Here is a 17688-nt window from a genome sequence, read left to right as displayed (position 1 = left end):
AATATACATACGTATATCTTGGCGCAAAATTCCGGATTGATTAACTGGTCTGAATTCATCTTTGCATCGCAGCAAATCTTGGGAATCTTGAATATGTGAGAATTCGTCGATGTAATATTCATATGTAAATAGGAATGCATATATACACATACATATATACATATACTGTATAAGACCACATTAGAAATTTGGACCTTACTAAATGCTTAGAACCTAAGCTAGTTACAACCCAAAGAGAAATGAAAAAAAAAATGATAATAGGATTAACATTAACACTAAGAGACAGTAGAGAGAGCAACATGGATACAAGACCAAACTAAAATAGAGGGTATTCTAAGAACATTTAAAAAAAGAAATGGACATGGGCAGGATAAATAATGAGAGAGACAGGTAATACATGGACATTAAGAATAATAGAATGGGTGTTCATAGATTGCAGAAGAAATATGGGAATGAAGAGAAAACGATGGATTGACGAGCTCAGAAAATTGGCAAGTATAAACTGGAATAGAAAGACCATAAACAAACGCTAGGAGAAGAACATATCTGACGCCTTTATTCAATACTGAGGACTTGTGACGGAAGATGATGATAGGTTGATACACGCATATATATATATATATATATATATATATATATATATATATATATACATATATATATGTATGTGTATATATATATATACATATACATATATATATACATATATATATATATATATATATATATATATATATATATATATATATACAGGAACTAGAGAAAGAGAATTTGTCGATGTAATATGTTTTCCGTTTTATATATATATATATATATATATATATATATATATATATATATATATATATATATATTCATTGTTGTAAGAGTTCACTTGTGAATACTCACTAGAATTTCTTCCTCATTCCGGATGTAAAACAATCACACAAAACGAAAGTGAATATCTATTTCTAAAAGTAAACCTATTGCAATGAAATATATGCACAACTGCTAACAGTTTATTACACTACGAATATTATTCTATCACTTCTCAGAGTTTTTAAATCATGAGACATATTCCAGCTGTGGGAAAACATTTATCATATTTGAAAATATTTCGTTAATGGAGATGCCTTAGCGGGACCTTGGCTAGTGGGTGCCGCCCTCAGGAACGCCACTGTTCGTAAGTAGTAAGTTTTCGCTGGGAGGCCAATTAAAAGATTAAAAAGGGTCTTTACTGAAAATCATCCTTTCAAATGTATTTAAATGTCTTGAAAGTCCAGAGATAATCTTCAAGCTTGCAAATCAATAGTTCGACTGAGAAAGGAATTTTGAAGACGAAGACTGAGCATTTAATAATTCTAGGTTTGAGTTTTAAGAAACTTAAAAGGCTCCGTGGGCCGCGGACTGCAGGTTGCCATGTATGCTTTACTCTGACACTTTGTGGACTATTTGCAGATTATTATTATTATTATTATTATTATTATTATTGTTATTATTATTATTAGCTGTAGTTATAACCATAGATGGAAAACGAAAATTCTATAAGCCTAAGGGCTCCAACAGGGAAAAATAGCCCAGTGAGGAAAAGAAACAAGGAAATAAATAAACTATAAGAAAAGCAATAAGCAGTCTAAATTATATATTTTAAGAACAGTAACAATATTGAATTAGATACTTGACACATTAATTATAAAACTTAAAAAACCAGAGGAAGAGAACTAAGATAGAACAGTGTGTCCGAGTGTACCCTCAAGCAAGAGAACTCTAACCCAAGAGAGTGGAAGACCATGGTACAGGGGCTATGCACTACCCAAGACTAGAGAACAATGGTTTGATTTTAGAGTGTCCTTCTCCTAGAAGAGCTGCTTACCATAGCTAAAGAGTCTCTTCTACCCTTGCCAAGAGGAAAGTAGCCACTGAACAATCAACTGATCAATCTTCTACTTTTCTTCTGCATGATTAAGATGAGATTTGCTGTACTTTTTAAGCTAATGGGTTACTGCTCACGGTTATCTATATATTTCTATATTCTATATCGATACGAGAAAGGAAAGTTGAAAAACATTTCAATAGCAACAGTTACATGATAGATCGATATATGAAGGGTAAAAAGAGTGATATATATATATATATATATATATATATATATATATATATATATATATATATATATATGTGTGTGTGTGTGTGTGTGTATATATATATATATATAAATATATATATATATATATATATATATATATATATATATATATATATATATATATATATATGTATATATATATATATATACATATATATATATATGTATATATATATATATATATATATATATATGTGTGTGTGTGTGTGTGTGTGTGTGTGTATGTGTGTGAGTGTGAATGAAGTCATGATGAGGGGTAGATGGAGATGGTTTGGGCGTGCTCTTCGCACTCCCCAATGGGGATTAGTTCACCAAACGTTTAGGTGGGCTCCACAAGGCACTAGAAGAGTTGGAAGACCCAGGCCTACATGGTTGATGACAATGAAGCTCGAAGTAGGAGATAATGAGTGGAGAAGTATTGAATTAAAAGCTCAAGATACAGACGACTGGCGAAATCTAATCGAGGCCCTTTGCGTCAATAGGCGTACTAGGAGATGATGGTATATGTATGTATGTATGTATGTATGTATGTATGTATGTGTGTTCGTATTTGTGTCAATGCGATAAAAAATATACATTATAATTTCTATTCTCATTATTGTTTTGGTATGTAGAGGACCTCTATTTGGGTGGGCGTGTTCAACAGGTAGGTATTGATCCCTTAGTGGAATAGGTATGCTTCATCAATAGTTAGCAGAACTCTATCAATATGAGATGACTGTGTTTATTAACTGGAGCATAGGGGCTGGCATGGAAAGACCATAAACACACGCAAGTGGAAGGACATGTCTGTCTCTGAGGCCTTTGTTCTGCAGTAGACTAGTAACAGCGGATGATATATATATATATATATATATATATATATATATATATATATATATATATATATATGTGTGTGTGTGTGTGTGTATGTATATATATATATATATATATATATATATATATATATATATATATGAATATATATATAGCCTATATATATATATATATATATATATATATATATATATATATATATATATATAAATATATATATATATATATATATATATATATATATATATATATATATATATATACAGTATATATATATATATATATATATATATATATATATATATATATATATATATATATACATATGTGTGTGTTTGTGTGCGTGTGCCTGTATAAAATATAGTCCTCAGTCGTCTGGCACTCTACACATAACTGCACATAGGAATATGAAATAATATAGAAAATTTTAGCCAAGAAGTATCGAAGATATTAATGCACGGCTTTCGTGCTAGTATCACCCAAATTCTCGTAAAGCTGTCTCGAGCAAAAAATTGGTACTACTATGAATAGATTTTGTTGTACAGTAGGCTATATGAATTCATTCATTAAATTGAAAAATGACAGTTTATTCAAGTAAGCCAAGTGCCTTTTGAGGAAAGTCTCTTATTTTTCTAGCAATACCCATAATTAGTCTATCGTGCTGTTCTAATGATCATATTTGGTTGGCCTACCTCACGCATCGCAAAATAGACAAATTGTAAGCTAAACTGGCATTTAATGATTAAGTCCTTTGAATGTCACCAAGACGTCTTAACCCTTTTATTTCAATCCAATTTTCATTTAGCTTAATTCAAACAACGAGATGAAGATGAAGTAGAAAATTAGTCAGGAAAACTTAAATAATTCAAATATTTTTGGTATTACTTCACACCTGTGATACAAAATTGGTAAGATAAAGAGAGGAAAATTTAATCATCTTCAAAAGTGAAAATAAGATGATTAAATAATACACAGTAGCTGCTAATTATACTAGTCTTTGCTAGCTCATGTAATTAGGTAACCCAAATCACAGCCAGCACAAAGAAAATTACTCGACAATGGTACAAAGCAGATTAAACAGATAAATTCTTAAAACTTTTTTTTTCTATTACGTCATTTTACTCTTGCTATTTATCTGTCACGGTTTCCTATAATGATTATACATATCCTCAGTGTGGAATGTTGTTCGGTTATTAGTACAGCTCAAATAAACCGGAAAGGGTCAGTCAGGCCATATACACCGAGTTGAAGAGAACTTAGACAAGTTCGTAGAAAGGGGGACACTGAAAGTGATTAACGACATGACGTTGCGAAGTTCCTTACTTATATATATAATACGGGAGAATTTGTCGGTTCTTCAACCATAGATGTCTGTATTTCATTGTATGATTATTGTCTTCACTTGAATTTATCTTACCATAGGAGTAATTTTGCAATTTTGATTTATTCGGTTTCTAAACGTTAGATTTTCCTAGCATATAACGGTACTTTAGTTATTTCCATGTTTAATTTTTAATATGGTGCCAACCATGAAAAGACACTTATTAGTTGGGGGTTTTACCATCCTCATACGAGAGTATTCAAATGACTTTAGTTGTTTACTTTTTAGTGTTTATTTCAGCGAATAGGCTGTTATAAAGTAGTGCTCAAGTTTTATAATACATATTTTCTAGGTATATGATCTTAAAATTTACAATATTCAACAAATTATTAGTTTAATCATAACTATAAATTCAAAATATCCAGTCAATACCACGTATTCGGACAAGAGGGGGTTTGTTTACATCATGGACGCTGGGAGGAGGGTCGGGGTACTCACGGGAACGAGAGTGATTTAGAAGTCAGGTGACAACCGCGACATAGCTACCGCTATCAGACAATAGGAAATGGTATTGTTTTCCTTGTTACTGTTCTAGATAAAATGTAAGAGTTTTTTTTATCTCTGAGGCAAGTTTTGTGATACCGTAGCCCTTTTATCGTTAGATTACTCCTAGGTGATTGCAGCACAAGCCTACTGTACATGTACCTTAGGCTATGTAACGCCTACCCAGTGCAATATCCACTTACTAGCATTACCCAAAGTTTCCTGAATTCTATCCTAATGTGTACTGGGGGATGTATGTATGATAGCGGCCACCTGTATGTATTATTATGTCTAGTTTAAAATACGGCAGTGTAAGGGGGTTCGCAGGGACACGACTTGTAGGTTAGGTTAGGGGGAAAGTTTAGGTTTGTTGATGGCCATTTTTAATGATCGTTCGAGGAACTGGCTGCTGATATACAAAGGCTCCTACTGGGGTTTGATCCTGCTTATAATTGTGGGGTAATTTGTAGCAGGTTAGGTATATCATATACTTTCTGTTAAGTTTAGGTTAAAGGTGTCTACTTTGTTTCATCTGAAGAGATGCTAACCAGAACATCATCAAGGCAAGGCCAAACACTCTCCCTCCTGTGGTGCTCAACCACAGCAGTAACCTCCCCTGTAAATGCCTTGAACTCAAAGTCTGAAGCTGGGATTGATCTGCTCCCATGCTAATGCTGGGCAAATGTGTCACTACTTTAATAACTAGGAGGATAGGGCGTATTATTACAGAACAACACTGGAAAAACTTTAGTAATAACGAAATGGGATCATTTATAAAAAACTAAAAAATTTTAATTGAAAGTGACCTTTATTTCCGTTGCAAATTGATAGTTGATAAGATATACCCTAATATATCCTACAGTAATGGGGCACCCTGTGGGAACTGAGGGTTTTGGATGTGGAAAATTTAGTGGTGAATCGATAAATAATGATAATACTAACCTTTTCTTCTCTAAATATGGGGATCCTCTTCCCCTGAAATGTTCATTGTTCCGTAACTGGAATACAAACCAACGTTATTTATAGGGGTATTAAGACGAGCCATTAGACTTATAGCGAGGGTTAATGGCCCATAGCGGGGGTTGGGGGTAGTAGCTACCCCTCTCACTCACAGCTGTTACTGTAACTCATTTTATTTTTGGCTAAGGGAGAGAGAGATGTTATCTCTCTCCCCTCTCTAAGTGACCGGCCTTTTGACTTTTTAATCTTATGTTCTTTATGTTTTTATATATATTTTAAGCTTTCTTTACAGTGAATGTTGCTGTCGGTGTAACAGTGTAGTTTGGCAGGTTCTCAAGGGCGGAGAACCTTCCCTTACGTACTTTCTCCCTTGGACAGTGGATATCCCGTAGGCGGGTGGGCTTCCAAGTGACTTGGCCGCCGCCGCCGCAGGGGAGTCATCATCGTATGGATACTCCATGTTTGGATGTTAACATCGCCCTTCCCCCTACATGATCTTATAGAAATTCTGCTTGCGGCCTTCATAGAGCATGATTTCGGTCTTGCTCTTTCTCACTGACAACACTGCTCACTTTATGTGGGCAGCCAGCAGATCCTCTGGGGCGGGGAACACTTTTCCCGTTTCACTGGTTAGGATGTGCTTCCGAATGGTTTTCTTCATTGATTAAGTGAAACTTTGTGATTTAACTTTTCAGCTTCGACTCCGCTCTTCTTTTTGGGACGATGGTCCTACAGCCTTTCTTGCCGGTGGAGAGTGCCCATGACCTTAGCTTGTCCGCTCCCTCTCGGGAAACCCCCTTCCCACCGGAGGGTTGTGTGGTTCTCCCAGGTAGTTTGTTTTGTCAGCAAAATTCATTTATTGTAATTCCAGCTTTTACCCTACCGTTCTCCTTCTCCTGTCGATTCGGCCGGAGAAGGGAATGGACAGTCTTTGATTTATGTCTGTTCTCTCGGGGGATACCTTTCCCGTCTGCAGATTAAGTGCTCCTCCCGAGGGAGTTTTTTCTTGCATCATTTGTTTTTATTTTTCCTCAGATAGCGATGCTGCATTTCTTCATTCGGCTAAGATAGCCGACATAGAAGAGCAGTGCTGTTTGTTCTTGTGGAACCTGCTGTCACTGTGGCATCACTTTTCTGTTCTCCTGTGTCTGTGGCAGCTCCTGATCAGCCTGCTAACATCAAGGAACTAGCTTCCGCTACAAATTGGGTAATGCTCGATGCAGACCTTCAACTTGAACAAGACTTGTGTATGGGAAGCAAAGAGCGCTGCCCGGAGGTCCGCTTTCAGGGGTTGGACTACCTTACCTTCCGAGGGGGAGTTATCCACCTCAGGTGTTGGGTTGTTCTTCCTTCTGAGGGAGAATTTCCCTTCATCATCTCTGTCTTGCAACCTTCCTGCTTGCAGGGAGAATTGTGACAGCTATATCTCATCAGCTGCTGCAGTTTTTTTGCCAAAGACTATGCTCCCCCACATGCTGAGCTGATTCTTCTGTCGGGGCCGAACCACAAAGTCCGAGCAAGTCTCTCCTACGGGTGATCACCTCTCTCATTCGCGAGAAAGACCGCCCATAGAGACATCTCTTCGGAGACCTTCCAGAGATCTTCCTGCTGAGCAGTCTTCCCTGTGGAGGGTCGTCATCATCCAAGGCAAGTTCGCAGAGTTCATAGTCCTCTTCGTTGCCTCAGACACGTTCTTTTCCCTTTGGAAAAGAGACATCTGTTTGGCTCATCGTCGACATCTGCCGAATGATCCCCTTCGGAGGATCGTCAGAGACCTCACCGTTCACCCACTCCTCAGCTATTGCCTTTGTCAAGATATCATCAGCCGGACGAGTCTCGTCACTCGCCTGTCTCCTCAGTCTCGCCGTTTGCCAGCCTTGTAGCGTTTGCCTGTCCAATGCTCCTCTCCAACCTCTCACCATCGAACTGCCGTTCGTGGCTCGCTATTGCCCATCGAATGTCCGGGATTCTCAACCTGCCATCGATGACTGGGGTAATGTCGCCAATTGCTAGCTTGCCTATCGCCAATCATAAGCTTGTCAATCGCCGATCACCGATCACCAATCGTCAGCTCAATGATAGCCGATTTCTAGCTCATTGATCGCTGATTGTCAGCTTGCTGATTGCTAGTTCGCCGATCGCCGATTTTTATCTCGCTGATCACTGATTTCTAGTTCGCCTATCGCTAACTCACCAATCATCGAAACGTACTGCTGTTCTTCAACTACCGATTATCGATTGCCGACAGCTCCCCTATTTGTAGCTTTCTGATCGTCAGTTCAGCGATCGCCAACTCGTCGATCACCAGTGGCTGGACGACTAGTTTTTCACCATTCTTGACAGGCAACAGCTCTCCGTTCGTCAACTTGAGGTTCGCCAGCTCATGTTCAGTACCATGCCAGTTCAACATCGTCTTCTACCCTCTCTTTTGGGCTTACAGTACTTTGGTAGTCCTCCCATGTAAAATTGAAGGAGCTGCTCCCGAGTCTCTCTCTTCGGAGAGTGTTCTCATCTAGAAGACATAGATCATCTTCTCACCTCTCTCTTGGCTTACGCTACTTAGGTATTCCTCCCACGTAGAGTTGATGGAGTTTACCGCAGATTTCCTGGTCTGTTCGTGATCCTGTCCACCGGTTTACCGCTTTCCTAAGGGTCACAGGCCTTCCCCTGGTCACTAATCGTCAGCGTGCCGATCACCCACTTTCCGATCTCCGACCCACCGATCTCTGACTTGCCGATTGCCAGCTCATCAGCAGTCTTCAGCTGCTCTCTGGTCACCTGCTCTCCAAGAGCGGAAGGTAAACGACATCAGCCTTGCGCTGTTTGTTGTTCGCCAATCACCAAGAGTCCTAGACAATCGTCAAACGACTGACAGTCTCCATCAGCATCTCGCCGACAGACAGTAACAGCGACCCCAGGAACCAGTCCCCAATCGTCGCTAATGTTCGGCAAAACGACACCATTCTAATGAATGAATGATGCCGTTTGCGGGAAGAGAAGCTTTCTAAGCCTTCTCCTCTTCGAGGTTCCGAGCTCTCTCCAGAGAGACATAAGTCTTCTCCCTGTCGTTCTCCTTCGCCTCATTCTCCTCCCTGCAAACGCAGAACATCGTGTTCGCCGGGGAGAACGGAAAAATGCAAGACATCTAAGCAGCAGGAGTTCAAAGTTTCGAAGGACCCACCCTTCACAGCCGATTCCTTTTCCTCGGAAGGAGACATCACCACTGCAGACTTCCTCGAGAGCTTCTTCGACAGCGCATAAGACTTCCTTGCAGAGGCCTTATTCGTCGTTCCCTTCAGGGGAACTTTCCGATATTGCCGCTATTGGATGAGCCGTGGTTTGGAGCCTTGCCTTGGTTAGGGCTGTCATGCAACTGCTCGTCCATCGGAAGCTCCCAGGATCCCCCTGGAGGAGTTTTTGTTGCCTTCTTTGAACCCAAGGTGAAAGTCCACAGTTCCTTCCAGCAGAGAAACTTTGGTTTCTTCCTCTCCCCTGAAGCAGGAAAGAGGAGTCCCTGATGAGTTAGTCTCATCCAGAGTCAAGCTGACCCCTGTCAGAATGTCCAAAGGAAGGTCAAGTGTCATTGTGCCTGCTCCTCCTTGTCCTCTTGCTCAACAGTCAGCATTCCAGGTGGAAGTTTCGTGCACTTAAGAGCTCCTATCCGACTCTTCATCCCTCGCCCTTCGAGGAGGTCCCTCGAGAACTCAGAGTAGCCTTGAAACTCGTGGGAGATATGATCCTTCCCCCTACGGGTGACCAACATAAGGGTGTTCCATCAAAACTAAACGTGCTAGAGACCTTATTCCCTCAGAGGAAAGATTCTAAGGACTCTTAAGGCACTGCCGAAATCCTCATCGAGGATTACGAGACCTGCAGAGAGGGTCAGGCATTCCTCATCCGGCCACTTCAACGATGACCACCATGACCAACCTTGAGATATGTCTCGTGGGTGAAAGACAACGCCTTTGTTAGTAGTCCTACATCAGAAACTTCTGCAGGTTCAACAAGACTGCATCAGTCTCCGTCGAATCTAACCTCTTCAGGAACAGCCAGATCCCAGGTATCTTCCTTTCATCTGGTTCTCTACAAGATCTGAGCAAGAGACTGTCCTGAATAAGAAGTTGCAAGATAAGAATCTCATTCAGGGAGTCAATCTCCTCGGTTCTTCCCCGTCCCTCCAGATGCATCAAAAAAAAGGGGGTGGGGCATGCTGTACCACTTGGCCTCTAGGCTGTGGTCAGAGCCCAAACGAAACTGCCTCTTAAACCTCTCAGAGATAAGGGCAACCTTCCTGCAGGTAAGAGGTACCACGATCCTTCGAGGGGAACTCAATTTTTGGTTCGGTTCGTTTCTCGTACAACGCCCGATGTTGATCCTCAACTTGGGCTTGAACTCGCGGATGGAAAACAGAGACTATGGCCAAAAGGATCTCCTCTAGGTGCCAGAACTCTCCCTTCCGTTTTGGGGAGAATCACTGACTACTGCAGCAGAGGTTGATCGTGTCTTTCCCGTCTGTGGAAAAGACTTCCTTCTCCCTTTGGTTTCTCCTTCAGAGTATTCTTCCAGCGAAGAGAGGGATTCATCCACTCCCCTGCCGAGGTAGTAGATCTTCCACCAGCCACTATGCAGCAATCTTCCTACGTGCTCGAAGGATCGCTGACAGCTGCAGCAAATGGTGGCCGCCTTTCCCATCAGTGAGAGAATCTTCCTTTTCCTGGTTGGTCTCCCCTTTTGGGGATTCCTCCCATGGGAATTGGGTTCGCCCATTCTCCGCCATTGGCCGTCAGAGCAGGCCTCGTCATCAGCAGTCTTGTCTTGTTAAGAGACTCATGTCACCTACTGACGTAGATCTTGAAAGATCCTACGGGAATTGGATTCATCCATTCCTTGCCTTTGATCTTCGGGAACAGATCATCAGACTCGTCTTGCCCAGCAGACTTGTCCTGTCAGCAAGACTCTTCATGCCTAGTTGACTCATCTGCAACTCCCGACGGAGATCCCGAGAGAGCTCTCAGCGACTCTAAACAGCCATATGTGAACATCTTTCACAAAACTGTATCTTCGCTGTGACTTCACGCCTGAAGACTATCCAACTCCTCCTCTCTCAGGGAGTCTCTCCCACAAAAGGTTGCAAAGAGAATGTCTGGATACCTAGATAGAGTTTTGTATTCAGCCAATCCAGGCTAAGTGGACTGTAAGTTGGTATCATGGGAGGGGTATCCCTCCCCTCGATAACACTATGCCAGCATTGGGGGTGTTCCTTGGTTACCCTCGGGAGGAAAGCTTCTCTTGTTCTTGGCAAGGAAAGGCCATCGCTAGTCCTTGAGCCTTGCCTTCAGACCGGAAGGAAGTAACCTTTCTCCACATCGCCATTGCTCTTCATACAGTTTTGATCCCATGGACCCTTAGTCGGAAAGGAGACCTCGTTCCAGGACCCCAAGCAGTAGAGGTGTCCTGACCCTGCTGACAGGTCTCCCGCTTTTGTTGGCTTCTACCAAGAGAGTCGGCAAACCCCATTGGACACCTTCAACGTCTCTCGTTTACGTCAATGATATTGCTTGGCCCAGTTTCTGGCAGCTTAGATCCTAGAATCCGAACCCTTCGAGGGAGTCCTTCACAACATCAGCAATGATCCAGATCGATGGTTACTACTGTATGCCAAAGGGAAACTGAAGGCCCTTCCCCAAGGAAACTACGAGAGCTTGCCCCGATTGTCAATACTTCATCAGCACGGGGAAGGTCAGAGGAGGAGCAAGAAGAACATCATCTCTGCCTGGATTCTCAAGGTCATTGACCTTGCACTGAATCCAAGTCCTCCTTCGACACTTCGACCCAGAGCACACAACATCCAGGGCATTGCTACGTCCCTGGCGTTCAAATGAAACTACTCTGTGGCATTGGTTCTACAAGCGGGCATGTGCAAGCGTCAAATTACCTTCACTTCCCACTACCTGCAAGACATAACCCACAGGAGACTCGATACGTTCTCTATCGGTCCTGTGGTGGCTGCACAACAATTGGTTCAACACCTCAAGCTCCTTGATGAACGAATAGCAGGAGGTTGAGGGCATTGGTTACCCGGTTTCAGTCTGAATGAATAAAAATGGCTCTTTCTTTTCTTCATCCTCCTTGCTTGGGGAAATCAGCAACCAGGTTCCTCTGCACAGCTGACCTCAACCAACTGCAAGTAAACCATTGTTCTCTTGTGTAACCTGGTATTGTGTCAATACTGTTTCATACCCATATCATGGCGAGGTGGTATTGGGAATGTCTTGGTGATCTGGGGCGATTCCTATCACTCGGAAGAGCTCTTATCTTGGCAGCCACATTGATGTATCACAAACACACAGCTTGTGTAGCCCGCAGACCATGCATAGCAGGGTTTTAATGATATGTAGGGTTTCCACCTACTATGTGGTAACACATATAAAGGGAAATCCCCAGGTAAAAGCCAAAAAGATAGATTGGCCGGGATGTCAACCCTCGTAATGGATGAGTCAACCTCTGTAAATAGCGTTAGTTTGTATTCCAGTTACGGAACAAATGATAAATTTGGAAGTGATTTGTATTTTTCCTAACGATACATACTTGTAGCTATTTATACAGATTTGCCAGCCAACCCAGTCCCCCGTGAAGTCCTACCTACAAGCAAAGTGAGGTACAGTCAAAGGTGTGTGAGTGAGAGGGGTAGCTACTAACCCCCCCCCCCCCCCCAATGCTAACTAAACAGTATGGGTGGTTCACCCTCGCTAAAAATCGAATGGCTCGTCCTTTCAACTTTGCTGAAAGTAATCCCCTTATAAATAGCTACAGGTTGTGAATCATTAGGAAAAATACAAATTACTTCCAAATATGAACTCAGGAACGGTAACTCATTTGACACTGCCAAGTCTGATAATTTGCTCCTTAAGTACAGTTATTCCCATTCTAAGTACTTTTAACCAGTGAGAATGCCTAGCAAATTACTGCAGCATTATTCCTCCTGATTTAGTGTAATAGATAAAAAAATATTATTATCATCACATGAACACTTTGATAATAACTATCAACAAAACTGAATAACTTTTTTCAGAAAATGAAACAGTTTTGTCCAAAATAGTTGAAGTAGTTAAGTTATTTCATGAATTGTAGCTACTGTGACTTCATATCATTTATCTGAAGTGTATAGTAAAGGATGCTTTTACAGTGGTTATTTGGCATCGTGAATATGGTGGCAATGATATACTATACATTAACTGATATGGGGTTATTACTGTAGAGCACTATATTCCTATTTCATGTAATAAAAATGAGTTTTTTTTTTTTTTTCATTCATGGATTGTCTGAAATTATAGTGATGTGATTATTTTTATTTAATTGTATCGTACTTGTTCCTGCACAGAATGCAAACCTTCAACCTTTAATAGGAGTATAACATTGGCAAAGCTGAAACTGCCGTTAGACTTTAAACAAGGTAAACATAGTAGGTCGGTGGGGGGCAACTAAGTCCAACCCACCTGACAGGCACAGCAACCCTTGCATTGTCTTCAGCCACAGCTGATTTTAGACGTATACATCTACGATCACTTAGTTGTTGGAATTAATTGTTTTCCCTTTCTCTTTTCACTGTGTTAGTGTTCGATTGCAATGTTCTCACCTAAGCCAGAGGTGCTGCTTTTCCCTGGCAAAGAAGGATGCAGGAATAATCCAGAGGTGGACCCCCATGTTCTTTGTGGTAGTTGCCTCTTTTCTTCTGAGGGTCTGTCCTTTGGGGGAACCTGTTGTTGGAAGGAAGTCTGCCCTCAACCCTCCAGGATTAGTTCTAAGAAGGCAGTTGTATGATTCTCTTCTTGTGGGGCAATGCACCCCTCTCTTTCGACCATCCCCCTCCACTGTGATTACTGTTGATGACCTTGGTGAGAATTTGGATTTGTATAAGTTTTGTCCTTTGCTTGTGATGGATGGCACCCTGTCTACTGAGAAACTTCTGGAGGCATTTGCATCCACCAGAGCCCAGAAGTCTTTTGCTGCTGTTCCTCCACTGGTTCCCCCTAGCGGAGGAGGTATCTGATGAGGTCCGAGCTAACAATCCCATTCCTGTTGATGTATCCTCTGCAAAAGTGAGAAGAAAAAGAAGAATGTGAAATGTCCGTAGCCCCTTCCTTTACTGAGTCTTTGTCTCCTACTTTGCAGGTGCCGCCATGCACATGATCATCACTTGTTGCTCTTAAGAAGAAGACGAGGTCTCCAAAGCCCAGGATGACTGATCGTTTCGGAGTCTCACAAGACACTGAATCATTCCCATGCATAGTTTTATGGGGGAGAGTAATGCTACAACAAGCCCCAACTTCTGATAAGTAAGCTGTGTGTCAGATACCAACGCTCACATGAAGGTTCCTAAGGATCAGAATTGGAAAAGAACAATCCAAAGTGCTACTAGTTAGGACTCTGGTTCCTCTCTTTTCTTGGAATACTGTACTCTCAAGATGCTTTGGTGGCTGTCCACCTGATGATGAAAGCTGCCAGGAAGAAGAAAGTATCAGCTAACACTTCCAACTCTCATGATTTCTTGGAATCACCTGTCTAACGGAAGGAGAAGAGCCCCTGCACGGTCTCCTAATGAGAAGTGATCACCAAGCACACAATCACCATGTGCATGATCACCACACGACCTAACCAGTCAGTCAGGGTGTCCATGAGCATGATCAGCACCATCATCTTAGTCTCACTCTCCATGAGCAAAGAGATCCAAAGTTTCTCCCTCTAGGGACAAAAAGTCTCATACTTCTACCTTTGGTTTAGCACAAGTTAGGAAGTCGTAGAAAGCTCATTCACGCTCTCCATGAGACAGGAAGGTTCACGCCTCCAAGTCTTGTTAGGAGCAACGATCACGACATGAACCCCATGAGGGGCACTCGTCCCAAATGTTCACGATCACTCAGATCTGGCAATAAGTATGCTCGAGCTCCGCGGCCACGAGCACGCTCTAGCAGGCGATCCTTACTATCTCTGTTGGCAAAGACCAGTAAGGACCAGTCTACCTAACAATGTTTCTTTTCCTGATAAGAAGTCTCAGTCCCACGGTGACCAGACTCCTTTGGAGAAAACATTCAGTCTTCAGACTACTCGGTCCAAGACAATGGAGAAGACTACTCAGCCTTCCAAACAGAGGAGGAAAGTGTCTTGGTTTGAGACCTCAGAGTTGGAAGCAACAGGACCCAAGAAATCCTCCAAGAGTGAATGTTCGGCTCTTCGGGGCTCCTCCCTAGGTTTAGATCAGGCTTTCTGACTCCCAGTCCGTGTGCAAGCCGGTTTCCAAAAGAATTGTATACTGTAGTACTAGGAAATGTTCAGCTCCTGAAGGGCTACCCTCCGAGAAGGATGATCGATCATTGTCAGTGTCTGCAGAGTAATTCTGTCAGGAATATGAGTCATATTTCGGTTACCCGGTCTGAGGACTACCGTCCCAGTTTGGTGTTAGGCCCTGTTAAGTTATACGCTAGGCCAGTGAAGTTTTTTTCCTCCCTCGTGGAACTCTCTGTCAGGATCAGGAATTCTCGAGACCCATCTGGGTCATCTGGAATCTGAGATGAGCAACCCTTTAGCAAGGATGTTAGTGGGTTTACAGGAATCATGACTTTTGCTCCTCTTAGGATCAAAGTTCATTGAATTTTCCTGGGTCAGTTAACAAAGCTTATTTCAGTTATTGGAAGTTCCTCTCTCCTAATAAGATAAATATCCTGTTAAAGGTTTTTAAAAGTTTTTTAAAGGCCACTCATGAATGGCAGAGGCAAGGGACAGTGACATTGCACTAGCAAGCAGGACATGCCCAAGAGACTGACCATACAGTATATACATATGATCAGCACCCCAAGCCCTCTCCGTCCAAGCTAGGACCAAGGAGGGCCAGCTAATGGCTGCTGATGACTCAGCAGGTAGACATATAGGCTCCCCCAAGGAGGGTGAGGTTGCAACTATTAAAGAAACTAACAGGTTTGAGCGGGACTCGAATCCCAGTTTGGCGTTCACCAATCAGGGACATTACCAAATAAGCCACCACAATCCAAAGGTTTGTATTATGTGTATGAATAAATTAAAAGATTTAATTTAAATTGTGGTTTCCCTAACTATACTAACTTGAAACCTTCTAGTTGCATGGTCTGCCTCAACCACCCTGCAAGCACATTGGCCAGAGGTCAAAGCAATGGTTGCTCTGTCTGTGGGGTGGGTGGAGTTTACCTTATTGAAAGTCTCATGGCCTTATCAGCTTTGCCGATGTTATGTTACCATTAAAGGTCTCTGGTTTTTATGGTCAGGAAAAATACAAATCACTTTATAATTTATGACTTTTCATTAATATTTGACAGTACAGTGCATTATTGTATAATGTTATATCATTGATACTTTTTGGCTATGATATCTTTTTTATATTAGTTTACACAAGGGAATCAATAAGCTGATGATAAGGCAGGCATCAAGAATGTGATAAGATATGATAAGGCTTTATTCACCGATTTCTAACATTTTTATTTGATTGCTGTGGTGTATATAGTACAGTATACTGTATGCGAGGACTTTAGTCAGTTATTTCATGTTACTTTGATAATTGGATAATCTGGAAAATTTCTGTAAGCTTGATTTAGCGGTTTCATTTGATGAGTTATCTATTTGTAAAGGATGGGTGCTTTGCTTTGGGAAATTTTGAGTTGTGCAGTTCTTGGAGTATGTACTGGGTGTATCTATACAAGGTACTGCAAATACAGTGGAATTGCAGAAGTATATTTCACAACTCTGTATGAGGCAATTTTCTAGGATAATTTGGAAGGGTTTAACATTGTAATCTGAGGATAGCAGAGTTTAAAAATGCATAATGATAACAGTATTTGTCACTTTGTAGCTAATACTGTACATTACTATTGTAAAAGGCTGCCGTACTGTGTGAGCGATTAGTGAGTAATCTATCACAGAAAATGACATAGTGCCCCCCAAACCCCCCAAGTGAATTGTCAGTTTTTGAAATGTATTTTTTATTCAGACTTATTTAATTAGTGCATGATCTGAAACCCTTTTGTTTTCTAGCTACTCATTAGTCTACCCATGACAAGAAAGCTGAAATTCATAGGTTTCTCAGAGGCCTGTTCCATATTTTGGAAGAACAATTTAGTCAGTTGAGGGGAATTTCTCAGGATGGGTAACTCAAGACACACAGTAGGTTCTTGTAACTTACTGTGTTTTAAGAAGCTTCTGATGGCTGTTTTTGGAATATCTGTCATAGTTCTGCTTCTTAATTTTAGTGCCAAAGGTAAGTGAAAAAGTAAGATTTCTTTAACCTAGACTTATTTTAATGGTTGGTTGTGGTTCTATGCTCCATGATTTCGAGTATGTCATTTGTGCCTTTTTTCAGTGTTGAGATGTATCTGTACAGCAAATAAACCTCTAAATTTACTTTCTGGCATTATGTTTTTAGGTCATTCAATACAGTAGTAGAGTGAGTAGAGTGCTGATTTCATTCATAAAGTGGCAAGTTATTCTAGAAGAATATTTATTATGGTTCTACTTGAAGATCGAGTATCGGTACGGGTCACTTCAGAACTTGCCAGGCTGGAAGAAAAATATAGTCTATGTACAGGAATCATGGACCTCTCAGGACATGATGACCATGTCTTATATAGCATCATTACATGTGGTTGTTAATCCATTCATACATTTGCTTTAGGAAGCCACAGTTGTTTATATGTTAGAGACTAATCCAGTGTTCATGATTGCTCTCAATCAGTTTCAAAGCTGCTTTCCAAGCCTTTCTCTGAGACATTCACTTCTTAAAAGAGCATAGTGTTCCTGACTGATTAGGTTTTTATCAACTATGAAATTCATTCTCTGCATTGGAGTAAGTAGCTGCATAAATTTCCATTGTCAGCATTTGCTTTGGTAAATGTATTGAGTA

The 17688-nt window shown here is 41.1% G+C and overlaps 1 protein-coding gene across 8 annotated transcripts in view; it reads left to right on the top strand.

Annotated features, from left to right (window-relative positions):
* Positions 1 to 4171: 4171 nt before the first annotated feature.
* spict (magnesium transporter spict) overlaps positions 4172 to 17688 on the top strand; it is a 45642-nt gene continuing 32125 nt past the window's right edge. The window contains exons 1-2 of one of the 8 annotated variants that reach the window (XM_068351985.1): positions 4172 to 4310; positions 16824 to 17046. In XM_068351985.1, coding sequence (XP_068208086.1) covers positions 16932 to 17046 — 115 coding nt within the window. In that variant the 5' untranslated portion in view covers positions 4172 to 4310; positions 16824 to 16931. Of the gene's footprint in view, positions 4325 to 4690; positions 4865 to 16260; positions 16373 to 16823; positions 17047 to 17688 lie in introns of those variants that run through there. The other 7 variants (XM_068351986.1, XM_068351984.1, XM_068351987.1 and 4 more) reach the window with 7 other exon arrangements.

The sequence above is a fragment of the Palaemon carinicauda genome, chromosome 28, assembly GCF_036898095.1.
Source record: "Palaemon carinicauda isolate YSFRI2023 chromosome 28, ASM3689809v2, whole genome shotgun sequence".
Taxonomy (NCBI): Eukaryota; Metazoa; Arthropoda; class Malacostraca; order Decapoda; family Palaemonidae; genus Palaemon; species Palaemon carinicauda.
This window is presented reverse-complemented; position numbering and strand designations above follow the sequence as displayed.